The following is a 27,500-nucleotide window of genomic DNA, read 5'->3' as shown; positions in this document are numbered from 1 at the left end:
CAATATGGGTGTTAAGTGGATTTGTTTCTTTGTTAACGTTGTGGGTTTCGTTCGATGTTAAGGAACTTATAATATTTATTCTTGGATTTGTTTTTGTTCTTGTTACAACATTGGTTTACATCAGGATTTATTTAGCCGTACGACGCCACAAGAACGAGATTCAGGCTCTGCAAGTACAACAAGTAGCACAGACTGGAGAAATAGCAAATTTTGCCAGCCTCGTTAAATCTACAGTCGGTATATTTTACGTATATCTCGTGTTTCTATTTTGTGTTTTACCTCACTTAATTTGCTTGCTCGCCATTGAAATCAACGGTCCGAGTATCGCTCTGAAGATATTTTTTCTTTTCTCAAATACTCTTGTATATCTTAATTCATCTTTGAACCCTGTAATTTACTGTTGGAAGATGAGACACATTCGACACGCTATCATGGGCATACTGCGGAACATGGCTTGGCTCAGAAAATGCCCATCACACTAATCACGGGACCGGCAATGTTATGCCAGGATTCTTCACATTTGGTGTTGTCGTTGCTAATAAACGCCTTCTGTATATAACAAAGACCGCGGGTTGCCTGAGCTCGGGCTGTAGGAGGACAAACTAAAACACACTTTTGAACAATAGAATAGTGTAAAAATAACAAAAAGGCATATACATATATAGCTTATGAACTGAGTTCAATGGTAGCTTTGAGATAAAAAAAATTAACAGATAACTTAAATAGATTTACGGCAAATTTTAAAACAAAAAAAGATATGTGTTAAGTTTGTTCGCTTTTGCAAACAACAACCAGTGTTACTCGCAATTTTATTGTACTGGAATTTGAAAGCGGGAACGTGCACGCGTTGGATTTGTTGTGCAATGTTTAGCCATGACAGAGTAACGGATGATTCAGAGATCTCCTTTGGTCAGGGTTTTACAAAGGGTTATAAAAGAATATTTTCCCCTTTCGTTTCCTTACGCAAAATTTGCGCGCACCGGCTACATATTTTTACCCTACATTTAGAATACGCGAGGAACATGGCACTTGATGAACGACCTCAGAAAAAAAACCCTTCTCTGACATGTTTTCTGGCTTTGCCATCGATTAACATGTAAAACGCTTTGTAAATACAGGGTCATTTTGTTTACCATGTTTAGAACTAGTTTTTTCATAAAATACTTTCTATGCTTGAACATTTTTATCTGCGAACTTATTTTGATCAATGTAATCGCCCAGAAGAGAGCAAGCTGAGAGTACCTGAGGTTAGAGACGAGTTCCAGCTCGAACTGAGGAATAGATTCAGCATCCTCCAGACACCAGATCAGAACGACATGGACACAGATGGCCACCAGAAAAGCGAGCCGTCTGACCCAGCCAACAGCATAGAGCAAAGGTGGCAGAAGATCAAGAATGCCTATACAGAAACAGCAATAAATGTACTGGGCGCAGAAAGAAGAGGTGTCGGAGCTGGATCAACACGGAAAGTTGGAGAAAGATCGAGGAGAGGAGGAAGCTAAAGAGAAAGATAGACGATGCAAGATCAGAGAGGCTGAAGAACAAAGCCCGAAATGAGTACAAAGAGAAGGATGAGGAGGCAAAGAGGAGCCTCGGGAAGGACAAAAAACAGTGAAAAGAGATTGGGTAAACAACATTGCGCAAGAAGGCTGAGAAGCTGGAGATGCTGCTCGACTGTACTGGGGCAGATGAAAGGTAAATAGAAAGTAACTAGGAGGCTCTGTAACGAAGGGCCAAAGAAGATAGCAATGGTGAAGGGCAAAGACGGAAGGATACTGGCCAAAGAGGATAAAGTCAAAACCAGATCGCGAAAGTATTTTGTGGAGGTCTTGAACAGTCCAGTTCCCGAAGTAACTGCTGAGGTGGAAGAGACAAAATGAAGTGAATGACAGTATCAACACAGGAGCGATAACAAGGATAAGATTAGGAGTGCCCTGGGGACAAGACACCAGGTATAGATAGCATTACAGCTGAACTTCTGAGGGCTGACACTGGCTACAGTTAGCCTGTTCCAGGCGTTCGGTTAGTTGGGAAGGGGCGCGAGGAGCGGCGAGCGAAAAAATGGAGAGGGGACTAAGGCGAGGGGGCTCGCCCTCCTCCCCGCCCCCCTCCCCTTATTTTTTTCGCTCGCCGTTTTTCGCGCTTCCCAACTAACCGAACGCCTGGAACAGGCTAGGCTACAGTTAGTGTCCTGCATGATTTATTTAACGCCATATGGGAAGAGGAAAGTGTTCCAGATATCTGGTGCAGAGGGCTCATTGTCAAACTCCCCAAGAAAGGGGATCTGACGACCTGCAGAAACTGGAGAGGTATCACCCTCATGTGTACTATAGCCATGGTGATGGGTTGAATTCTGATCAAGAGGATTGCTGCTGGTACGGATGCAGAATTAAGTAAGGAACAAGCTGGATTTAGAAAGGGAAGGGGCACAATGGAACAGATCATTGTGCTCAGGAACATTGTTGAGCAGGCAGTTGAATGGAATTCTAGCCTTTACCTTCGCTTCGTGGACTACGGGGAGGCCTTTAATAGCATACACAGAGGCACTCTATGGAAGATCATGGGGTGCTACGGAATACCATCTAAGATCGTGAGAATGGTGCAAGCGATGTACATTCACTACACAAGTGCAGTGGTGGATGGCGATGAAAGGTCAGATTGGTTCGAGGTGAAGTCGGGTGTCAAGCAGGGATGTAACATGTCTAGGTTTTGTTTCTCTTGGTGATAAACTGGTGATGAAAAGAACAGTTGTCCATGCAGGGACAGGCATTAGGTGGAAGATGACAACTACGCTAGAGGACTTAGACTTTGCAGACGACCTCGCTCTCATTTCAAGCACATTCACACAGATTCAGAAGAAGATCAGCCACCTGAATAGGAATAGGAAGGGAACAGGCTAGAATATCAGCACCAAAAAATTAAACTCATGAGAATGAATGAAAAAAGCAGCAATGCAGTCGTAGTTGATGGGCATCAAGTTGAAGATGTGGACAGCTTTGACTACCTAGGAGCAAGAATAACCAAGCATGGAGGGGCTGAGGATGAAATCAAGAGCCGCCTAGGAAAAGCTAGAGGAGCATTCAACAAGCTGGTTAAGATCTGGAAGAGTGGACAATTAAGCAAAATCATCTCGTTGAGGTATGAAGCTAAGTGCATGACCACTATAAACACATATTTATTTTATTTTTTATTTTATCAAGATAAGAATTTTCAAGTCCAACGTCATAGCAGTACTTCTTTACAAGTGTGAAACCTGGAGAATGAACAAGAGGGACGAGGCAAAACTGGACACATTTCTTCACAAGTGTGTACGGAGGATATTTAGAATATACTGGCTAATGAGGGTGTCAAATGAAGAGGTCGGGACCATCAGTGAACAGATAAAGAGGCGAAGGTGGCGTTGGATAGGGCATGTACTGCGCATGGACCACCAACAGAATCCGCGCATTGCTCTAACCTTGCCACCAGAAGGAAAGAGGAGCAGAGGGCGACCGTAAAGAGACATGGAGGAGAACTGTGGAGGGAGAAGGACAGAAGATTGGTTTTGCTACCTGGACAGAAGCAGTCAGCATTGCAAGAGACAGAGTAGAATGGAGGAAGCGAGTCAATGGCCCTATTCTCCCATAGCAGATTTACGATAAAAATTCAAAAAATCGCCCAGATTAGTGCCTTCGTGGCGAGACGTTGCATGTTTTAAGATCGATACCAAAAATCACAATTTATAATATATTTTCAGTTGTCGTAGTCAAAATTCTGCCAAACTACAATATTCCGTTTTTGAATACATGTACACGTCTTTGTCGCTTTTTTGAGTTCAAGCAAACTACACTGTCCTTATCACATGACTCGGTCATGTGTTTCTGTTTCTGTTTCCGCACCAAAAATTTATGAAATAGAAAACAAAGAAAAGTGAAAATAGAAATGAAAAAAAAAAAAATGAATGGAATAAAAAGCAATCACACCCCAAGTCTAGTAAATGACTTTTATTCGTTGGTGGGCTAGTAAAGATACAGTTCTCCTTTCCGAAAATCATTTGAAATGTCCAATATCTGATAAATGTTTAGACTTTCATTAACGCAAGGTTTGTTTGACACAAGCAGTTTTCAATAAGTCTTGATTTTGTCCGTTATTGTTGGACGGGGCGGTGGTTTTATCCAAGCCTTATTCTATTTTCGTTTCAGATTATTCTGGCTTATATCAGTTTTGGAAAAGGTTGATCTCAGTATCCTTGCGACAAAGGAACTACCGATTCGTACGGGCAAAAACCACAGTTCCTTTCAGGAGAGCTTTCTTTACTCAGGAGAAAAAATCCAGTTTATTTCCACTCCAGGCTACAACACCAAGTACACAATTTTCATTTTGACTGAACAAGAATCAAAATGGACGGCTGATTTGACTTTCCAGGGTCGCTTGTCTTCTGACCGCTGGTCAAAGGGAACGAAGACCTCGAGTACGAGGATGTGGGAGGGTGGTTTGATTTGTCTACTAGACCCGAAAAATTAGTGAGAATACAAAGAAGGCAACGGAAATTTCCCTTTATGAATTTCAACAATATTTGAAAGCAAATCAATGTCTCGCAGATTAATTATGTGCCTCAGCATTCGGCTTCGGCAAATAATTGATCCACCCGCCACTGACAAATCACGAAATTTTGCTCAACCTCGTCCAATAATTGTTAATTATTTCACATGAACCGCTGTGACGTCTCAATGAGTCGTCAATTCGTTTAAGCTACATATCATTTTTACTTCTGAGCAGCTTTTATTCGTTCAGTATTTTTTCGCTTCAAATCTTCTAATCCGAGAAACGTCACACAGGTAAATTTGGGAAACAAACAGAAAGGGGGAACCACTTTATAGACCCCTTATATTTAATGACAGAAGTTTGCAGGTTATTTATCGATTAGCATATATAACGCTTTTTAATTATACCAATGTTGTGTTTTCTATGTCAGTTAGCGATTTTAGATTTTAGGGTTTTTAAATTTTACTTTTTTAAAGCTATTTTAGATTTTTCCCGCTCTAATCCCCAAAGGTTCGAGAATTTTCGAAGAACATAACACTCAAATTTTCAGAAACAAATGAAAGGAGGCACTTGAATAAACCTTGTTGGCAAGTTAACCATTCATTAACATATAAAAAAGCTTTTTGATACTCTCTATAATAATAACCCTGAGAATGACACAAGCAGTTTCCATTAAGTCTTTGATTTGACAGTTATTGATTTGGTCGGAGTCTTATTTTTCAAATTTATTCTATTCCATTGTGTTCTGCAGTTTCGTCTCTTTCGTTGAACATCCTCCAGATAACTGGAATACTTTACTGACTTCGTTAACTGAATCAAACTGGATCAATCCTTTAGTAGGTAGAAGAAAAGTGAACCGGCCAGTGGCCTCGTGGTGCAGAGAAAGGAAAAAAACTTAGCTTTGTACCTCAATTTACCTGTGTCAATATCATGAATGAGTCAACTTGTGAATTGACGCTGCAGTACTACCCCGAAATCTCCGATGTTGAAGACCTTCATTCAACTGCCATCGCTAATTGTGTCTTCAACAGTTTTCTATGCTATGCCGCCATCATGTTGAACATTGTAACAATCCACGCGATAAGAAAAACTTCGTCGCTGCCAAAGACTTTAAAAACATTGCTCCTGAGCCTTGCTGTTTCTGATGTTGGTGTTGGTTTTTTGACTCAACCATTTTACATCTCACTTCTGGTCAAGTGGTTACAACAAAGCACTGCAAGCTGTAGCACCCATAAAGTCTTTTACCTCGTCGCGCATTTGTTTTCTGCAGCTTCGTTTTTTGGTGTTGTTGCTGTAAGTGTAGACAGGTTCTTGGCTATTCATCTTCATCTCAGATATCAGGAACTTGTGACTCACAAGCGTGTTGTTGCTGTGGTGATCTCAATATGGGTGTTGAGTGTATTTCTTTCTCTAATGCCGTGGTGGGCTACCCTCGATATTCGCTCCCAACTTGATAGCATTATAATAGTTGTTGGTCTCGTTCTAACAATAATAGTTTATATCAAGATTTATTCAGCCTTGCGACGCCACAAGAATCAGATTCAGGCCCTGCAAGTACAACAAGTAGCACAGACTGACGAAATGACAAATTTTGCCATCGTCGTTAAATCTGCAGTCGGTATATTCTACGTATATCTCGTGTTTTTAGCTTGTTATTTGCCATACTTTATCAGTTTGGCCTCTCTTAAAATACTAGGCCCGACTATCACTTTGAAGAGATTTTTTCTTTTTTCCTTCACGCTCGTATTTCTTAATTCATCTTTGAACCCTGTAATTTACTGTTGGAAGTTGAGACACATTCGACACGCTATCATGGACATACTGCGGAACATGTCTTGGCTCAGAAATCGTGCATCACACTAATCACAGGACCGGCCATGCTGTGCCACGACTCTTCACCTTCGGAGTTGCTGTTGCTAATTAACAATTTCCATACTGATAACAAGGACCGCGAACATGTCTGAGCTCGGGCTGAAGCGAAAATAAGAGCGTATTAAAACTGAGTAATATAATACTGAAGAAACATAAATAGGAGGAAGAAATTCATATAGGTAAGCTTGATTTCTAAGGCACTGAGTTCAGTAGCATTTTTGACGGATTCCGAAGAAAAATAATAACAGACCTTAGAAATAAATGCATCCCATATACAAGAAAGACACGAATATGTAGCCTTAACTCTTTCTTAGTGTTTTTGACTCTTTAATAATAAAAAACAGAGCGTGAAAACATAACTTTACTGTGGTGTAAAGCTCAAGTAAAGCTGGCGTAAATTTGGAATTTTATCAGCTTTACCCTTACTTTTCCTTTTTTAAAGCTGACCTTTATGCCAGCTCTTTACACCAACTTAAAATCACATTTACACATGGTAGCGTAAAGGTCGGTTTAACGACCTTTAACAACATTTAATTGATGGTGTAAAGTTGGATAACCAACTTTAAGTCAGATTTAACCACCTTTTAATTCACGTAAATCTCCATTTTCATACTGTGAAAAAGTGGAAGTTGAAAGCGCGGAACGTGCACGCGTTGGTTTTGTTGTTTACCGTTTAGTCATGACAACGTAAAATTCGGACAGTTTCTCTCGTCAGGGATTTTTTTAAGGTATTAAAAAGCAGGTATTTTCCCTTTCGTTGGCCTACACAAAATTTACCAAACCCTTACCACTGGCAATATATTTTCACACCAATTTCGAATCGATCCCTTTATTACAATGTTTTAGAATACCCGGAGCCGGAGCCCCATCTTTGACAGATGTTTTCAGGCATTGCGATCAATTAACCTTTTAAATCACTTTTTTAATAAAGTGTTTCGGTACTTTTTTTGTCTGCCACTTAAAAAACGGAAATTGTCACGAAATGCTTCCTATGTCAACGATTTTATCAGGACAACTCGGATTAATCTTAATCGGATTAATATTAATCCTAATGATTATTATAATCCAGTTATAGATTATTATAATCTACAATTGAAAATATTGGTTTCCTGCTCCGGATACATAGTTAAAAGGGTTTAAAATGTTTTCAAACTCGGAGCGCAAATAAAATTTAAAAGCGTGAAATATTTCGTCTGATATCATCCAGACTTCATCAGTCACTGAGGTGGTGTTTTTTTAAGATGAATGTTAAGAAGACATTTCACTGCCTCGGGGGAGTTAAAATTCTGTCATAAATTGGAGCTAATTCAAAACCATTGTCTCTATTTAACAAAGGTTTTCTGAGTTTTATCTCAATGGCCTCTTTTACCCGGCGTTTAAAGGTGTTGATTTCGGTGGCTAACACTTTTGCCTTGCTTGTGTCTACCGAGTGGCCCTCCAGTCGACAATGTTCATGAATGGCTGACGAGTTCCTCGACTGATGTTCTTTCATTCTGGTTTCCAGTAAACGGGACGTTTCGCCAACGTACTCCTTGTTGCACTGTTCACATTGAACCTGGTACACAGTTCCGCATTTCTTTAGATTGGACGTTTTGTCTTTGACATGTACCAATTGCGACCTCAGGGAATTTACGGGTTTATGAATAAGTGTGACCTCGTGTGACTTAAACGCTCTTTGAAGGCGTTCAGAAATTCCTTTGATGTATGGCGCTGAAGCGTAGATTTTCTTCTCGTTTTCGGGCTCTTTCGTTCCAGACTTGGAATGTGGTATTGTTAGCATCCAATCTGGGTAGTTGTTTACTTTCAAAGCTTGTTTCACGTGTTGGGCTTCTCTTGTTTTGTCCTCGTCCTCGGTAACCAAGGTCTGGGCTCGCAGCATCAGGGTGTTAACTACAGCTCTTTTGTGTTGAAGATGATGATTTGAGTGGAAGTTCAGGTACTGATCCGTGTGCGTAGGTTTACGGTACACGGAGATCTTGGTAGAACCATCTTGGTTTACGTGTACACAGGTGTCAAGGAACGGGATTTTACCCTCCTTTTCTTGTTCCGAAGTGAACTGGATGTGCTGATCAATCGAGTTCAAGTGATCAGAGAAAGAATCGACAGCATGTTCGTGAATCTTGGCCATCGTGTCGTCAACATATCGGTACCACATAGTTGGCGGGGTCGGGGCGGTGTCCAGTGCTCTACTCTCAAACTGTTCCATGTAGAGATTAGCCACTATGGGAGAAATTGGGGACCCCATCGCAGCTCCTTGTTTCTGTTTGTAGAATTCATGCTGGTATGTGAAGTAGGTACTCGAAAGGCACATCTCAAGTAATGTGGATAATTGTGTGATATCCAGAGGGCATCTATCCGGCAGGCTACTGTCACCTTCCAGTTTCGCTTTGGTAACTGAGATGGCTTCATTAATCGGGATGCTAGTAAACAATGCAGAAACATCATATGAAACGAGTTTCTGTCCAGGAGGTACCTCAAGCTCTGCAATCTTGTTGACAAAGTCTTCACTGTTGACGATGTGATGACCGTTGAGGCCAACAAGAGGTTTCATAATCTTAGCAAGGAACTTGGCAGTGTCGTACATCACGCTACCAATGCTGGAGACTATTGGTCGTAACGGGGCGTCCTTCTTGTGAATCTTGGGCAGGCCGTAGAACTTTGGAACATTTTTTTTTTTTCCAAAGTTCTACGGCCTGCCCAAGATTCACAAGAAGGACGCCCCGTTACGACCAATAGTCTCCAGCATTGGTAGCGTGATGTACGACACTGCCAAGTTCCTTGCTAAGATTATGAAACCTCTTGTTGGCCTCAACGGTCATCACATCGTCAACAGTGAAGACTTTGTCAACAAGATTGCAGAGCTTGAGGTACCTCCTGGACAGAAACTCGTTTCATATGATGTTTCTGCATTGTTTACTAGCATCCCGATTAATGAAGCCATCTCAGTTACCAAAGCGAAACTGGAAGGTGACAGTAGCCTGCCGGATAGATGCCCTCTGGATATCACACAATTATCCACATTACTTGAGATGTGCCTTTCGAGTACCTACTTCACATACCAGCATGAATTCTACAAACAGAAACAAGGAGCTGCGATGGGGTCCCCAATTTCTCCCATAGTGGCTAATCTCTACATGGAACAGTTTGAGAGTAGAGCACTGGACACCGCCCCGACCCCGCCAACTATGTGGTACCGATATGTTGACGACACGATGGCCAAGATTCACGAACATGCTGTCGATTCTTTCTCTGATCACTTGAACTCGATTGATCAGCACATCCAGTTCACTTCGGAACAAGAAAAGGAGGGTAAAATCCCGTTCCTTGACACCTGTGTACACGTAAACCAAGATGGTTCTACCAAGATCTCCGTGTACCGTAAACCTACGCACACGGATCAGTACCTGAACTTCCACTCAAATCATCATCTTCAACACAAAAGAGCTGTAGTTAACACCCTGATGCTGCGAGCCCAGACCTTGGTTACCGAGGACGAGGACAAAACAAGAGAAGCCCAACACGTGAAACAAGCTTTGAAAGTAAACAACTACCCAGATTGGATGCTAACAATACCACATTCCAAGTCTGGAACGAAAGAGCCCGAAAACGAGAAGAAAATCTACGCTTCAGCGCCATACATCAAAGGAATTTCTGAACGCCTTCAAAGAGCGTTTAAGTCACACGAGGTCACACTTATTCATAAACCCGTAAATTCCCTGAGGTCGCAATTGGTACATGTCAAAGACAAAACGTCCAATCTAAAGAAATGCGGAACTGTGTACCAGGTTCAATGTGAACAGTGCAACAAGGAGTACGTTGGCGAAACGTCCCGTTTACTGGAAACCAGAATGAAAGAACATCAGTCGAGGAACTCGTCAGCCATTCATGAACATTGTCGACTGGAGGGCCACTCGGTAGACACAAGCAAGGCAAAAGTGTTAGCCACCGAAATCAACACCTTTAAACGCCGGGTAAAAGAGGCCATTGAGATAAAACTCAGAAAACCTTTGTTAAATAGAGACAATGGTTTTGAATTAGCTCCAATTTATGACAGAATTTTAACTCCCCCGAGGCAGTGAAATGTCTTCTTAACATTCATCTTAAAAAAACACCACCTCAGTGACTGATGAAGTCTGGATGATATCAGACGAAATATTTCACGCTTTTTAAATTTTATTTGCGCTCCGAGTTTGAAAACATTTTAAACCCTTTTAACTATTATAATCTAGTAATAGATTATTATAATCCAGTAATAGATTATTATAATCTATTACTGAGGTTTGAGCCGTGCCTTAATCTATTAAGATTAATATTAATCTTATGTAAGATTAATATTAATCGGATTAATATTAATCTTAATAATAAATCTCAACAACGCAATCCGAAGAGCTTCCGAAGATTGATCTAAGGCGGCCTTATCAATATCTTATGCATTCTTGGACCCTTTTGCTTGGTATCTAAATATAACAGATATCTGATCAGTAAAATTAACAAAGAAAAATGTAAAAGATTTCACACAATCGTAGAAGTGCTCGATGCAAATACATGCAGAGCGGAATACAATAATTAAAGATAGAAACTTCACGGACAGTTACTCAGAGTTTCACACACGAAGCGATCATCAGACTGTGCCGTTAGATGCAGGTGAAATACAATTTAAACTACGTTCATGGAGGACGGTTGGAACAGAGACAGGATCGTTCCAACCGTCCTCCATTAACATAGTTTAAACTGTATTTCACCCGCATCTAACGGCACAGTCTGAAGATCAGTAAAATATAAAGATATTTTTTAATTAGTGCGTCTGCTGAAAACAGTAACTGTTTGCAATTTGTTTAATGAGCTACTAAACAATATTTTAAATAAACGTATCTTTCGATTTGCTGTTATCTGAACATTCACGGGCTTTTATCGGGATTATAATAGAGATTAATATTAATCCAGATTATAATATTAATAATAATCTAATCCTTCCAATTTTTTGCCGTGCCTTAATCTATTACTGGATTATAATAATATATTATTGGATTATAATAATCTATTACTGGATTATAATAATCTATTACTGGATTATAATAATCCTATTATAATCTATTATTATTATAATCCGCGGATTAATATTAATCCGAGTTGTCCTGTTTTATCTGCGAACCAATTTCAATCAATTACATCCATCATCGTTTCATGACTTCATCCATTCTCATGGAGGCTATTTTATTTTTCTTTTGTATTATGCTGTCAGTTATATTATATTTTGTCAGTTATTGACATGCTGACTGTGTAAAGTCTACTCTACACATTTTGTGATACTCTCGGTGAGTTAAAGAACTTTGAGACAACATCATGAAGAAATCATTTTGTGAACTGTTGCTGCAGTACTACCCCAGAATATCAGAATATGAAGATCTTCACTCGACATTCGTCGCAAATTGTGTCCTTAACAATTTTCTATGCTATACCGCCATCATGTTAAACATTGTAACAATTCACGCCATAAGAAAAACTTCGTCCTTGCCAAAGAGTTTAAAAACATTGCTCCTGAGTCTTGCTGTTTCTGATGTTGGTGTTGGTTTATTCGTTCAGCCATTTTACATCTCACTTCTGATCAAATGGTCACAACAAAGCATTCCCAGCTGTACCACCTATAAGGTTTTCCTTAATCTTGCGTTTTTGCTTGGTGCAGCTTCGTTCTTTGGTGTTGTGGCTGTAAGTGTAGACAGGTTCTTAGCTATTCATCTTCATCTCAGATATCAGGAACTTGTGACTCACAAGCGTGTTGTTTCTGTGGTGATCTCAATATGGGTGTTAAGTGCATTTATTGTTTCAATGCCATTGTGGTCTCCGCCCAATGTTCTCGCAGTGTTTTTATGCATCATAATAGTTGTTGGTCTCGTTCTTGCAACATTGGTTTACATCAGGATTTATTTCGCCGTACGACGCCACAAGAATCAGATTCAGGCCCTGCAAGTACAACAAGTAGCACAGACTAGAGAAATAGATAATTTTGTTAGCCTCTTTAAATTTGGAGTCGGTATATTTTACGTATATCTCGTGTTTTTATTTTGTTCTTTACCTAACTTAATCTGTTTGGCCGCCATTAATATCAATGGCCCGAATATCGTTTTGAAGAGATTTTATCTTTTCTCATCTACACTTCTGTGTCTTAATTCCTCTTTGAACGCTATAATTTACTGTTGGAAGATGAGACACATTCGACACGCTATCATGGACATACTGCGGAATATGTCTTGGATCAGAAATCGCGCATCACACTAATCACAGGACCGGCCATTGTCGTTGAAAAAAAACCCATTCTGTTTTTAACTTTAATAATTGAAGATATGCCAGCACATGACACGCTTATGTTGGTGGAAGTCCTGAATGCCAGAGTAGGGAACAACAACAATGGCAGGGAGCGTGTGACGGAGAAACACGGCATAGGAAACATCAATGATAATGGAGAGACGTGTAGGTTCTGAGTAGAAAACTATTTGGTTATAGGAGGAACCCTGTTTCAACATAAAGATATCCACAAGATGACTTGGACCTTAACCCATTGGAGACACTTTAAGCGAGATCGACCGTATTCTGATCAATAGGAAGTGGAGGGGCTACCCAAAAGATGTCAGGGCCTCCAAGGGAGCTGATATCATCAGTGATCACAACCTGCTAATGGGAGTTGTCTTACTGACAGATAAGGGGACAACAGATTGACTCCAGGAATCTGAGAGATGACCAGACCAGTCAAGCTTGCAGACCAGAGATGAAGATTAGTTTCCATTTTTTGGAGAAATACAGGAGATGAATTCGAACATCGACTCCTTTAGAACGTGAACGTGCACAAATTGCAGATATCCCACCAGTAGCAGAGGATTTGGTCATCTGTACAGATCCACCTACCTTGGAAGTGGTGAAGGCAGCCATCGAGGTATAATGAAGAGTGAGAGAAGAATGAAGAGGCGGAGAAGACAGGGCGACAGCAGAAATGCCCAAGGCTGAAGAAAAGGAAACACCACTCAATATGACAGACATATTCGAAGAGATGGGAAAGTGAACAGATTCGTGAAGTGGAAGACGAGCCTCATTGTCAAATTGTCTACGAAGGGTTACTAGGGAGAATGCAACAACTGGAGAGGGATCCAGTTCTTCCCATTTCTAGCAAGGACTTTAGCAAGATGATCCATACAAGATTGGCAACTGCGTTAGACGAACACATCAGACAGGAACATCAGGTTTTCGCCCAGGACGCTCATGCTCTGAACACATTTTAACCCTAAGGCAAATCCTAAAACAGAGTAAAAACGGAATACTCTCTGTGTGCCAACGACATTGATCTGGAGAAGGCGTTTGACAGCATCCACCGAGTTTCCCTGTGGAAGATCTTAAGGCACTACCTTCAACGTGACCACCGGCGTGACACAGAGCTGTATCCTTTCACCGTTTCTGTTTATCCTTGGAATCGACTGTATCATAAAGCAAGTGACTAGCAACGGAAGAAGAGGGATAAGATGGACGCTAACTAGTATCTTGAAAAACCCTGACTACACAGATGACATTGTGCTGCTATCCCATCAATACCAGGACATGCAGGCAAAGAACAACATCCTGGCAACCTCAGCAGGGAGCTTGGGCGTCGAGATCAGTACCAAGAAGACCAGACATTTGAGGATGAACAGCAGATCCAGCGAAGCCACCATGCTGAACTGGAAAACGGCTAAAGAGGTTGAACAGTACTTTACCTACCTGTGTTCAAAGGTCAACCAGCGGAGATGAAAAGGAAGAGATCCTAGCTCGGATCCCAAAGGCACGTCAGGCTTTTTTCTTCGGAGCACTTGGAGATCCAGAAATATCAGCTAGAAAACGAAGATCCTGTTCTTCAAGAGCATTATCTTAAGTACTCTGTTGTATGGTTCAAAATCCTTGAAGATGATCAAGACCATTAGAAACAGACCAGAGGTCTTCCAGAACAGGTGTCTGCGAAGGATTCTCGGCAAATTTTGGGAGAACACTATCTCAAACTATGAGCTGCGCAGAATAACAATAACAAAAACAGAATCCATCACACAGCAAGTGCAGCGAAGGAGATGGAGATGGATCGGTCATGTGCTTCGTATGACGCCTACAGCCCTACCGAGAGTCGCCCTCAGATGGACCCCTGATGGCCGCAGAAAGAAAGGTCGCCCAAAAGAAACCTGGAGGAGGAATGTGCACCCATCCACGAAGAGGACTAAGTATTTAACAAGAACCGTTAATAGCATAAGCACGCGCTGCAGGAGGACAAACGATATCATATTTAATCTGTAAATATAATACTTGTAACTGAAAGAAGCGTAAAAAAGGCTTTCATATATAGCTTATTAACTGAATTCAGTAAAACTTTTTCATTTTATATAATAAATTACAGATAACGTTTAAGTTATCTGTTAATTAAAAGTACTTGACACTAAAACCAGTGACTTTTACTTCTTCGCTTTATTCTTATCAGTTATAAGCTAGAAATTTCAAGACCTACGTTTAAATTTGACCTATATATTTCCTACTGACAAAAGCAACTGGCAGAGCGAGTTTTGGACTGCTTCATTAGATACCCGTTAAGTAACAATCCACTCGATAAGAAAAACTTCGTCGTTGTTAAAGACTTACGAAACATCATCACTGAGCCTTACGACGCCACAAGAATTAGATTCGGACCCTGCAAGTACAACAAGTAGCACTAACTGGAGAAGTAGCAAATTTTGCTACTCTCATTAAATCTACAGTCGGTATATTTTACGTATATCAATTAATTGGTCGCCAAATAAAATAAATAATCCGAGTATTCCCTTGAAGAGACGTTTTTATTTCTCATTGACTTTCGCATATTTTAGTTTATCTTTGAACCCAGTAATTTACTGTAGGAAAATGACACACATTCGACACGCTATCATGGACATACTGCGGAACATGTCTTGGCTCAGAAATCGCACATAACACTAAGGGTAGGGCCAGCCATGCTCTGCCAGAATTATCCATATTCAATGTTGCTGTTACTGATAAACACCTTCTGTTTATAACAAAGACGCAAGCAGTCGCTACTTGGGTTGCAAGAGATCTAAGGAGAGCGTATCAGTTTAATCTGAGTATATATGGTTGAAGAAATAATACTCTGAAGACATTCGTATTGCTTGTAAATTGAGTTCAAAGGTAGTAGGTAAGGTAAAGAAATTTTAAATGTTATTTACGCCATAATTCAAAATGAAAACGAATGTGTAAATTTTGTTCGCTTTTGCAAATAAAAACCACTTTTATTCGCAGTTAGTGCTTTTTGTTTGATAATAAATAAAGTGGAGTACGTCGAAACAGTCGAAAGCGCAGAACGTAAACGGGCTGGATTTGTTGTTCACTTTTTAATCATGGCAGCATAAAAGACGATTAATAATTCGAACAGTTTCTCTCGTCAGGGATTTCCAAAGGGATTATATAAAAAGCAGTTATTTTCCCTTTCTTTTGCTTACGCGCAGTTTACCAAGCCCTTCCCCCGGCAACATATTTGTGCTCGAGAATACCAGAGGCTCAATGCGTAGCACTTATAACTTTCTAAAACAACGAAAACCGAGGAGGAACTACCTCGGGAAAATCTTCTTTGACAGATGTTTTCAGGCTTTGCCTGCAGTTAACCTTTTAAAACGCTTTTTAAATAAAGGGTTCCGGTTACTTTCTTTGTCATTGTAAGAACAGAAATTGTCATGAAATGCCCGAGGGGAACTTGCATAATTCATAAGAAAGGCTTGAAGATTGATGACGATCATTTGATTAGACCCCAAAGTTTTGATTCCTGGGCAACACTGTTAGAATCGGCAAAGATTCGACAACACGAATCCCTTCTTGAAAATTGCAAGAAATACCCGGGAAGGGGAAGTACCTGAAATATTTTATCATAGAAAATGTCGCAGTGTGTTTACAAATGAGAGAGATCTGGAACACTCTAAAGAGTGACCGGCCATGCTATGCCAGGATTCCTCGCATTCGGGAGTTGCCGTTGCTAATAAACGCCTTTTGTATATAAAACGGACTGCCAGCAGTCTGGACATGGGCTGCATGAAGACAAACGAGAGCGTATTAAACTGAATAATATAGTACTGTACTAAAAAAAACATATACAAGGCAGAAATTTTTTATAGCTTGGTGATTTTTTGAAAAACTTAGTTAGCTCAGTGGCATTTTTGTAATTCCGGAAAAAACCCGATTAAAAATAAATTTATTCCATATACCAGAGGAACGAGAACACGTACTTCAAAAGTTTTACTCGAAGTGTTATTTATTGTCTTTTCAAAAAAGAACGTGCAAGCTGAAAGTGCTGAGCGTAGACGCGTTGCATTTGTTCTTCACTGTTTAGCCATGTCAGGGGTAAAGGGCACTTGAAAGCCAATTTGACAGATGTTTGCAGGTTTTACATCGATTAGCATTTAAAAACGCTTTTTAACTATACTATGTTGTGTTCTCTAATCTTTAGCTATTTTACAAAAGTTCCGAGAAATAATTTCTGTGTACATCATTTATAAATAATGAATGTGAATGTATTTTTGACCGATCTCTTAAAGTCTTTTGATATTCAGTCCAAAGTTCCATAAAAGGAAGCCCAAAACAGCTTCCTGCTTTTTTCGGCACCTCAACTTTGACGAATCAATACTACGACTCCTTTTCTGTATAGTGGGTTCAGAGCCACCTTAAATTTTCGAACATTTAAGGGAGAACTGAACCCACAATACAGAATTTTTTTAAAACTTTGCCAAAAGTTGGAACCTAACATGCTGATCATTATTCCATCATAAAAATGAGGGGTCGCCAAGTTTCGAAGTTTCGGCGAGAGCAACGAGCCCTGGAACAATCACCGGCATCACGTGATGATTTAACAACGTGCGAGGAAGAACTAAAAACGTCTCTTTCTGTAAACATTTTGAATGACAATTCCGATTGCTTTCAAAGTCGAGTTTTTTTATTTAAGTCGCTTTATATTTAACTTCAGTTCTTATTTGTTTCTAACATTTTGCTTGCTCTCAATCCCCAAATTTTCGAGAAAACCGAAGGAATATAACACTAGAAATGTTCTGAATTAATTTAAAGGAGGAACTAAGGATAAACCTTGTTAAACAGAAGTTTTTAAGGTTAACCAATCACCTTTTATACCTACCTCGATCGTAATTACGCGAGTGGTTTTTATAAAGTCTTGGTATTGACAGTTTTTGACGTGCTGATGGTCTAATTACTAGTCTCATTCTATTGTCTGTCAATATTTCCATTCTGTTATGTCTTTGAAAAGATCTAAGCAGTTTTGCTTTTTTTAACAAACGCTGCGAAATGTTTATTGGCAAACACCCTTAATTTACTTAGACAATACATGACAGCCGGCAAAACTCCCAGCCACATCTGGCAGTGGATCTCGCTACACGGCACATGAAACTGACTTGTAGCCATTTGCAGGTGCCCCATCGATTACAATATTAAGCGACGTTTAAAAAAAAGATGTTTGTTTTGGCTCATTGACAAAATAAAATGAACTTCCATGAATTTTTCATAAACACTTTCTAACTTATTAAGCATTTAGCTAAGCATCTTCCATCGGTAGTATTTTATCTAAACGCATATCTCATTATAAACAATGTCTGAAACGTCAAAAATCAACGCCAAAGCCTGGTTTTCACTGCGACGCAAGCACAAGCGCGATCACGCGAAAAAAATTGACCCTTGCGCTTGTGCTTCCCGCAAACACAAGCAAAAGCATCAAAATGCAATGCGCTTGTGCTTTTGTTTTCGTCGTAGCCGTTTTCACGGTGGAATAAGAGCTGTTATCCTTGCACTTGTGCTTGCGTCGCTTGTCAAAACTGTTCTTAACAGCTCTTAAGGTTTTCACAAACATTTGCTTGTTTAAAGAACCTGACACTCACACCAGTGACATTTACTTCAGTTTTGATTTCATTAAAATTATATATAAGCTGGAAAGTTCAAGACCCGCGTATAAATTTGAATTATATATTTCCTGTTGACAAAAGAATCTGAAAGAGCGAGTTTTGGAATATATTTCTACCTTCGTTTCCTGATAATCATCACTTTTACATTTTAAGGAACCATTTATGGCCAAAGGTTCTAGTTTGTTTGCCTGTGGCGCTTAGAACGGAAACTATGTTTGTGTGATACGCTTGATGTGTTACGGAACCTGGAGCCAATATGTCGAAGAAATCATTTTGTGAACTGTTGCTGCAGTACTACCCCAGAATATCAGAATTTGAGGACCTGAAATCGACGTTTATCGCTAATTGTGTCTTCAATAGTTTTCTATGCTATACCACCATCATGTTGAACATTGTAACAATCCACGCGATAAGAAAAACTTCGTCGTTGTCAAAAAGTTTAAAAACATTGCTCCTTAGTCTTGCTGTTTCTGATGTTGGTGTTGGTTTATTGGTTCAACCATTTTATACCGCACTTCTGGCCATGTGGTTACAAGAAAACGATCCTGGCTGTAACACCTATAACGTTTTTAGCATCATTGGAAATTGTTTGTCCGCAGCTTCGTTCTTTGGTGTTGTGGCTGTAAGTGTAGACAGGTTCTTGGCTATTCATCTTCATCTCAGATATCAGGAACTTGTAACTCACAAGCGTGTTGTTGCTGTAGTGATCTCAATATGGGTGTTTAGTGCATTTCTTTCTTTGTTAATGGTGTGGGTTTCGTTCGATGTTAAAAGCCTTATTGTATTTATTCTTGGATTTGTTTTTGTTGTTGTTACAACACTGATTTACATCAGGATTTATTTGGCCGTCCGACGCCACAAGAATCAGATTCAGGCCCTGCAAGTACAACAAGTAGCACAGACTGACGAAATGGCAAATTTTGCTAGCCTTATTAAATTTGCAGTCGGTATATTCTACGTATATCTCGTATTTTTAGCTTGTTATTTGCCATTCTTTATCAGCTTGGCCTCCCTTAAAATACTAGGCCCGAGTATCGCTTTGAAGAGATTTTTTATTTTCTCCTCTATGCCTGTATTTCTTAATTCATCTTTGAACCCTGTAATTTACTGTTGGAAGATGAGACACATTCGACACGCCATCATGGACATACTGCGGAACATGTCTTGGTTCAGAAAAAGCGCATCACACTTATCGCAGGGCCGGCCATACTTTGCCAGGATTCCTCACATTCGGAGTTGCTTTTGCTAATAAACGATTTCTGTATGTAACAAGGATCGGGAGTAGTCTGAGCTCGAACAGCAGCATGTCAAATAAGAGCGTACTAAAACCTGAGTAATATAATACTGAAAAATATATATACTAGGAAGGGATTTATGTAGCTTAGCTTGATTTCTAAAACATTGAGTCCAGTAACAACTTTTGTGATTTCGAATAAAAATAAAAATAGTAGTAGTAGTAGTAGTAGTAGTAGTAACCTTTATTATGACACGATAAAAATTTAAAGCTGAGTAGCTTGTGGGGTCGTGTCTAAAATAAGCTAGAAATGAATTAAAATACTAAAAAATATATAAAATACAATAAAAAAGTCTTATTTACATAGTATACAGGACTAAAAATATAACATATAGGACTAAAATAAATAGCAACATTAGGAATAAAGTTAGCCGATACATACACAATCCCCACACGAATTTCGATCCTTTTCTTACAACGCTCGAGATAACCCGAAAGTCTTACTCTGTAATTTTTGTGATACTCTCGGTGTGTTTAAGAGTGTGTCCATAAGAGGACCAGGCAACAGGTGATACAGCTCATATCACCGATTTCGCCCAAACTTAGCATAAATGTTGGGTATGGTGAGCTATTTACTGTGACAAAACATTAGCTTAAAATACTTTATTCCCTTCAAGTTATGGCACCTTTTGCAAAAATGGCCATTTTTCACTTATTTATGCATATTTAATTAGCTGACTTTGATTGACCAGTTCCACAAGAAAAAAAGACTTCTGAAAATAAAATTCACTGCACTATATTCTGTGGTTATTAGGCTTTAAGTACAATAATTCACTTCAACCGTCCGATTTGATTTCTTCTCCTCAAACGGTCTTTTGGAAGGTACACATTTCGTACTGTTGGAAATAGCCTTTAACTAGTGCACAATATCTCCCATGAGCAACAACTTATATACATTATTCTTACATGGGTAATGAAATCTATCATTAAACTTCACAAAAATGCCACAAAATGTCTGGGGACTTCAATATTCTATTAGTATTGAGGAACTAAACACACGTGACTTAACGATTTCTTGCTATTTCATCAAAATTCACCGAAACACAGAAGCCATTTATTTGCCTCAATGTGGCACAAAATCGGTACGAAATAGATAATCAAGCATAAATCGATAGATTACAATCAAAATATTTGCGAAGAAAAGGCAGTTAGGGCATTTTTCGGAGCGTTTTCAGAGCCATATAATTCGGCAATGTTGTGATAGCAAATGTAAAAATAGCAGCGAAAGATTTTCTTCACAGGCTCGCTCAATTCAACATTTAGGCACATCAAAGTTAAGAAACAAGAAAGTAAATACTACATACATGCCACTTATCGACACACAGATGCTTTCTTTTGAAGAATTTGTTCTTCCTCGCTGCACTTCGATTCTTCGATCGATCTCAATTGACATGTACTGTTGCTTTGAGGCGCGATGAACTTAGCCAATACATCGTGGTTCATTCTTCGTGAAAGGTGTAAAGAGGTTGTCAATAAAGTCATTCAAAGAGCTGTTCAAAGTTCACGGAAGGACACTTCTCTCAGCCAGTTTGCATGAAATAAATTTAACTGGAAAATAAACAGCCGCCATGTTGAATTTCTACCTTTGAGCCTGCCGTTTCAGTCAGCGGTACGGCCGTTCACTGGGGCAAGTACGTAGTGTAGTCATCATATAGTTGTTTGACTAAATCCTATAGGGATATTCATAGAGGGGATACATAGCCTAGCCCTACACAGCTATACACGCCTATACATAGCCCAACACAGCTATACACAGCTATACACAGCTATACACACGCGTGTTCATTTGCTTTTCCTCCGCAAATGTTTGTTTTTGTCGGAATAAGTAGCGGATGGCAAGAGCAAGTTTTTCCATCTTATATCAGATTAAATCTAGTACATATGTTTATTGTTTTTGTTATTGTTTCTGTCTTTTTTGGAAGGCGGGGGGGGGGGGGGGGGTGGGTGAATATGGACATTCGAAGAAATGGCGGTCAGGTTGTCAGCCTGGCCTGTGTACATCTATTCCTTCTGTTCAAATCGTCTATATTATATTACACTTTGGCAGCTAGGAGACTGAATTTGTACCCACTCTCTTTTTCGGGATCCCACAAAGTTCTCCATCTGTCCATTTACCGATAAACGTCATAACTGCAGTTTTGTTTTAGAAAAGGGCTTTTATGGGGACAAATTTTTCCTCCTGGCTGAATGCCCACATTGAAAGTGACGAATTGCAGCTTCAAATGATAATTTTCTTCATCACCGACTCAATTTAAGTGGCTATTTGAGTTACAAAGACGCGAATGCAGACTTTTGTAGAGAACTTAAACCCCACATTAAAACTAAACAAATTTATTGCAAGACTAGGACTACGCAAGACGGCAAAACTTATTAGCTAATGTTTCAACCAGAACAGGTAGTCTTCTGTCTTCTTCGAGATCAACGCGAGGGAAACCCGTTTTATTCCTTTTTTGTTTTCTCTCTCTACATTCACACCTTTATAGATATATGTATATATTTGCTGCGCCATATAGACTGCGTCGCTAAAGGCATTTCGTACGTGAATACTTTGTTCAGTTCAGCACAGACGCTCCCCCAACTAAAGCACTTGCGCAAGAAAGACCACCTGCTACGATTACAAAACCTACCTCGCTATCCACCGGATAGTGATTTATTCCGTGGTAAACGTTATTCTCTCTCTCGTGGGAGGATCGGTGGCCTAATGATTAGCGCGCTCGCCTCCGAGTCGAACGGCCCGGGTTCGAGGCCTGGCCGGGGCGCTGCGTTGTGTTCTTGGGCAAGACACTTTACTCTCACAGTGCCTCTCTCCACTCCACCCAGGTGTATAAATGGGTACCAGCGAATTTACTGCTGGGGGTAACCCTGCGATGGACTAGCATCCCATCCAGGGGGAATTAGCAATACTCCTAGTCGCTTAACCGGAAACCGGGATAAGCTCCGACCTGTATGGGCCACTAGGCTCGAAGCAGACTTTACTTACTTTTAAACGTTATTCTCCAATTTTGCTGAGTTATTCATTTTTTTCCCATTTATGCCCCGGGGGTAGGAGAATTTGGTCAAAAAATGTAATCGTTATGCGCGGTATTAATCCCTATTTCCGCCAGGGGAGGGGAATTTGAGCAAGCAATAAAAAATACAAATGTCTGGAAAGTAACTGGGAGACGTTGACATTTTGATTTGTTTAACTGTGTAGCGTCTTTTATGCTAAAAATAATTGTTTATGTTCCAAAATGACGCTAAATGGCGGTATAAAACTGCTCCGACGTTTCGGCAATACTGCCTTCTTCAGGGTGCCACCCCAAAACAGGCAGTATTGCCGAGGCGTCGGAGCAGTTTTATACCGCCATTTAGCGTCATTTTGGAACATTAACAATTATTTTGATTTGGTTGCCGTGCATGCCGACCGTTGAACATAAAAATCAAGAACTCTGTTTCGGTGAAAGTCAAATGGAACAGTATTTTTTTTGGAAAATCTTTTCGGAAATTGACGGAACGTCAGAAATTTTCTTACCATTTGTAAGGTTTCCCAGTTCTATTCTCCCATCCTTCAGGTCTTCCACCAACGGAAAGAAATAACAGGAAACTGAGCAACAAATGGTAAGCGACATCTATTTCGGTTAGTTTGCTAATTTTGGAAAGAAGCCTTTCAATTCCAACCGGTTTTCTCCAACAAATGGTAAGCACCCTAGAGTTCGTTCAGCATCACATTGCGGTAAACACGTCAAGCTGTAGCGGAGGAAAATGTTTTCCCTACGACAATTTGAAAATATTCTCATTTTTATCACAAACGCATCCAACGAACACTCGCGGAGGAAAAGCAAATGATCGCGCGTGTGGTCACGCGTGATGGACGCGTGATGCCCAGTGAACGGCCGTACCGCTGACTGCAACGGCAGGCTCAAAGGTAGAAATTCAACATGGCGGCTGTTTATTTTCCAGTTAAATTTATTTCATGCAAACTGGCTGAGAGAAGTGTCCTTCCGTGAACTTTGAACAGCTCGTTGAATTACTTTATTGACAACCTCTTTACACCTTTCACGAAGAATGAGCCACGATGTATTGGCTAAGTTCATCGCGCCTCAAAGCAACAGTACATGTCAATTGAGATCGATCGAAGAATCGAAGTGCAGCGAGGAAGAACAAATTCTTCAAAAGAAAGCATCTGTGTGTCGATAAGTGGCATGTATGTAGTATTTACTTTCTTGTTTCTTAACTTTGATGTGCCTAAATGTTGAATTGAGCGAGCCTGTGAAGAAAATCTTTCGCTGCTATTTTTACATTTGCTATCACAACATTGCCGAATTATATGGCTCTGAAAACGCTCCGAAAAATGCCCTAACTGCCTTTTCTTCGCAAATATTTTGATTGTAATCTATAGATTTATGCTTGATTATCTATTTCGTACCGATTTTGTGCCACATTGAGGCAAATAAATGGCTTCTGTGTTTCGGTGAATTTTGATGAAATAGCAAGAAATCGTTAAGTCACGTGTGTTTAGTTCCTCAATACTAATAGAATATTGAAGTCCCCAGACATTTTGTGGCATTTTTGTGAAGTTTAATGATAGATTTCATTACCCATGTAAGAATAATGTATATAAGTTGTTGCTCATGGGAGATATTGTGCACTAGTTAAAGGCTATTTCCAACAGTACGAAATGTGTACCTTCCAAAAGACCGTTTGAGGAGAAGAAATCAAATCGGACGGTTGAAGTGAATTATTGTACTTAAAGCCTAATAACCACAGAATATAGTGCAGTGAATTTTATTTTCAGAAGTCTTTTTTTCTTGTGGAACTGGTCAATCAAAGTCAGCTAATTAAATATGCATAAATAAGTGAAAAATGGCCATTTTTGCAAAAGGTGCCATAACTTGAAGGGAATAAAATATTTTAAGCTAATGTTTTGTCACAGTAAATAGCTCACCATACCCAACATTTATGCTAAGTTTGGGCGAAATCGGTGATATGAGCTGTATCACCTGTTACCTGGTTCTGCCCTGTTCTCTCACGGGCACACTCTTAAGAACCCTGAGACAATATTATGGAGAAATCATTTTGTAAACTGTTGCTGCAGTACTACCCAAGATTATCAGAATACGAAGATAAGTTTTATTTTATTTCTCTTTTATTTTATCTTGTCAGTTATATTATATTTTGTCATTTATTGACATGCTGATTATCTAAAGAAGTCTTACAGCATATATCCGCACGCATATGGCAATACCTGACCATTTTTAAGCTATTTAAATAGACTGATGTCAGGTTACACAATTTAGCCCGGGCCAAACGAGGATTACAGTTGATGAGAGGTTGACGGCTCTCATGAGAGTTTGGTCGACTCCCATCGACTATCATCAACTCAAGCCAAACGAGAGAAAACTCTCATCGACTCTCATGAATAGTTTAAGCACGTTCAAAGTCGATAGAAGCGCATTAGAGTTGATGAGAGTGCATAAGAAATTCAGGCCAAACGAGAGCATGAGTCTTTGAGCTCTCATTCTCGTTTGGCTCGGGCTTTACAATAGAAAGCAGAGGTTCCTCGTTTCTAAGAAACGTACACTTGACGAACGCACGTCTATGCTCAGCCAAATTTGGCGCGAAAAGATTACAATTCACGATAACTGTTATTACAATTTACGACAGCTATTACAGTTTACGACGTTATTACAATTCACGACAGTACACACGTCGAGATTTTTATTAAGTCTTTTTTATGACAGTTATTGACACTCTGATGGACTGTTACAAGTGTTATTTTTTCTCGTTTGATTTTCTTTTGTCTTTATTTTAATAAAAAGGTGGATTTCCACTGACGCGTAATTTTTTACGTGTGTTTACGTACGTGAAAAATTTAGAGACAATGTATGAACGACTTCCGTAAACGTTTACGCAAGTCGTTCATACATTGTCTCTAAAATTTTTCACGCACGTAAACGCACGTAAAAAATTACGCGTCAGTGGAAATCCAGCATAAGATCTAAGCGCTGTCGTCTTTTTCACCAGCGAGCAAAACGTTTTCACAGCAAACACCCAGTAGAAAGAGTGACTACTGGGATATTGATGCCTTCACCTTGGACCATCACATAGAAGACAGGAAAATTTTTATGCAAGAGGCACCTGTTGTAGACCTAAGAAAGTGGCAAAATTTCTTCGACAAGACAAACGCTGCGTGCACTAAAGAAGGTTGAATCGCTATAACGGAGATGTCATCTTGTGACGTGTTCGGTCAAGGGATGGAAGAAAACCTGATTTTTTTGTGAAAACAACGAGCACTGGAACAAAAACTGGCATCACGTGATGATTTAACAACGTGCAAGGAAGAGCTAAAAACGTCTCTTTCTGTAAAACATTTTGAATGACTTTTCTGACTGCTTTCAAAGAAACTTGAGTCGAGTGTTATATTTAAGTCGTTTTATATTTAACTTCAGTTCTTATTCGTTTCTAACATTTTTCTTGCTTTAAATTCCCAAATTTTCGAGAAAGCCCAAGGAAATTTTCTGAATCGATTTCTGAATCGATTAAAAATTTTCGAGAATACCCAAGGAACAGTACACTAGAAATTTTCTAAATTGCTTAAAAGGAGGAACTAAGGATAAACCTTGTCTAACAGAAGTTTACAGGTTAACCAACCACTAACATATTTAAAAACCTTTTTATAACTACTTTAGCCTGCGTTGCAGACGAACAAAACCTAGGTATATACCCCGGACTATACCGGAGTTTTGTTCGTCTGCAACGCAGGCTATAACTGCCTCGATCTTTTAACAAACCTAATAATTACGCGAGTGGTTTTTATTAAGTCTTGGTATTGACAGCTTTTGACGTGCTGATAATCTAATTACTAGTCTTATTCTATTGTCTGTCAATATTGAAATGCACAAACGCATTTTCCATCAATCTATTTTGTCAGTGAGAAGCAGATGGTCTCAATGGTAGTCTTATTTAATTTTCATTCAATTATATTTTACTCCATTCACCAGATGTCTTTGAAAAGAGACATGCTTTGAAGAGAAGAGAAAAGAGACTGCTTTGAAAAGCAGTCTCGTCCTTTTCAACCGAGAAAGAGCAAAAAATATTTCTAAGCAAATAACGAATTTCCTGCCGGAAGAAGGAGCCCTGGATTATTCCAGGGTTATAAATGGATTATATATTGGATTATAATTCAACAACGTGCAAACAAAAGCAAGGAAGTCGGTCTCTGTAAAGTATTTTGAACGACAACTTTAAGTGCTTTCCAAAGAAACTTGATTCGATCAATATCATGTTCGCTTTACGTGAGGTTTCCCTGCACTTGCTATCGGCTTCATATTTAACTTCAGTTCTTCTTTATTCAGTATTCATTTATTTCATTTTTCCCGCTTTTAATCCTTGAGTTTTCGAGAAAACCCGAGAAACATAACACTAGAAATTTTCAGAAACGACGACAACGAGTAAATATTACAGAATAAACCTTGTTTGACAGACACTTGCAGGTTTACCGACATTATTAAACATATATAAAAACCTTTTTTTATAACTCCTCGATTGTTCAATAAACTTGAGAATGACAGAGCAGTTTTTATTTATAAAAGTTTTTGTTTTATTGACGTGCTCATAGTCAGGAAGTCTCGTCTCATTCAATTCGCTGACAAAGAGCGTGAATCATTTCTTGGCAAACTTCCAGAATACTGGAATAATTTACTGATTTCGTACATACTAAGGATCGTCGCTTTAGTAAGTAAAAGAATCATTTTAGCCAAAGAGATGGGACCAGTACTCCCTGGCGCCTAGAAACGAAACTAACTTAGCTTCGCACCTTAGTTTATAGGACAAATGCTTGCTGCCTTAAAGAAGCCTGCGTCCATATCATGGATGAGTCATCT

The 27,500-nt window shown here is 39.5% G+C and overlaps 4 protein-coding genes across 4 annotated transcripts in view; all 4 read left to right on the top strand.

Annotated features, from left to right (window-relative positions):
• The window catches only part of LOC144632167 (adenosine receptor A2a-like), a 1,146-nt gene extending 664 nt beyond the window's left edge, over positions 1–482 (top strand). The window contains exon 1 of the mRNA XM_078490765.1: positions 1–482. This exon is cut by the window's left edge and continues 664 nt beyond it. Within this exon, the coding sequence (XP_078346891.1) occupies positions 1–482 (482 nt within the window).
• A 4,972-nt stretch (positions 483–5,454) lies between these two features.
• On the top strand, positions 5,455–6,387 carry LOC144633715 (adenosine receptor A2a-like). Its single transcript, XM_078492569.1, has one exon. It carries the CDS (start codon positions 5,455–5,457, stop codon positions 6,385–6,387), a length of 933 nt encoding a protein of 310 aa, XP_078348695.1.
• A 5,352-nt stretch (positions 6,388–11,739) lies between these two features.
• Positions 11,740–12,672, top strand: LOC144632886 (adenosine receptor A2a-like). The gene has a single exon (XM_078491641.1). The coding sequence runs from the start codon at positions 11,740–11,742 to the stop codon at positions 12,670–12,672; it is 933 nt and encodes a 310-aa protein (XP_078347767.1).
• A 5,922-nt stretch (positions 12,673–18,594) lies between these two features.
• On the top strand, positions 18,595–19,667 carry LOC144633074 (melanocyte-stimulating hormone receptor-like). Its single transcript, XM_078491845.1, has one exon. It carries the CDS (start codon positions 18,601–18,603, stop codon positions 19,591–19,593), a length of 993 nt encoding a protein of 330 aa, XP_078347971.1. The 5' UTR covers positions 18,595–18,600; the 3' UTR covers positions 19,594–19,667.
• The last annotated feature ends 7,833 nt before the right edge of the window (positions 19,668–27,500 follow it).

Source organism: Oculina patagonica, chromosome 12, assembly GCF_052425735.1.
Source record: "Oculina patagonica isolate OP01 chromosome 12, crgOcupat, whole genome shotgun sequence".
NCBI lineage: Eukaryota > Metazoa > Cnidaria > Anthozoa > Scleractinia > Oculinidae > Oculina > Oculina patagonica.
Note: the sequence above shows the minus strand (reverse complement) of the source record. Positions and strands in the feature narration are given on the sequence as shown.

Coding starts and splice junctions, on each gene's coding strand:
- LOC144633715 (XM_078492569.1), top strand. CDS start 5,455: ATGAATGAGTCAACTTGTGAATTGACGCTGCAGTACTACCCCGAAATC.
- LOC144632886 (XM_078491641.1), top strand. CDS start 11,740: ATGAAGAAATCATTTTGTGAACTGTTGCTGCAGTACTACCCCAGAATA.
- LOC144633074 (XM_078491845.1), top strand. CDS start 18,601: ATGTCGAAGAAATCATTTTGTGAACTGTTGCTGCAGTACTACCCCAGA.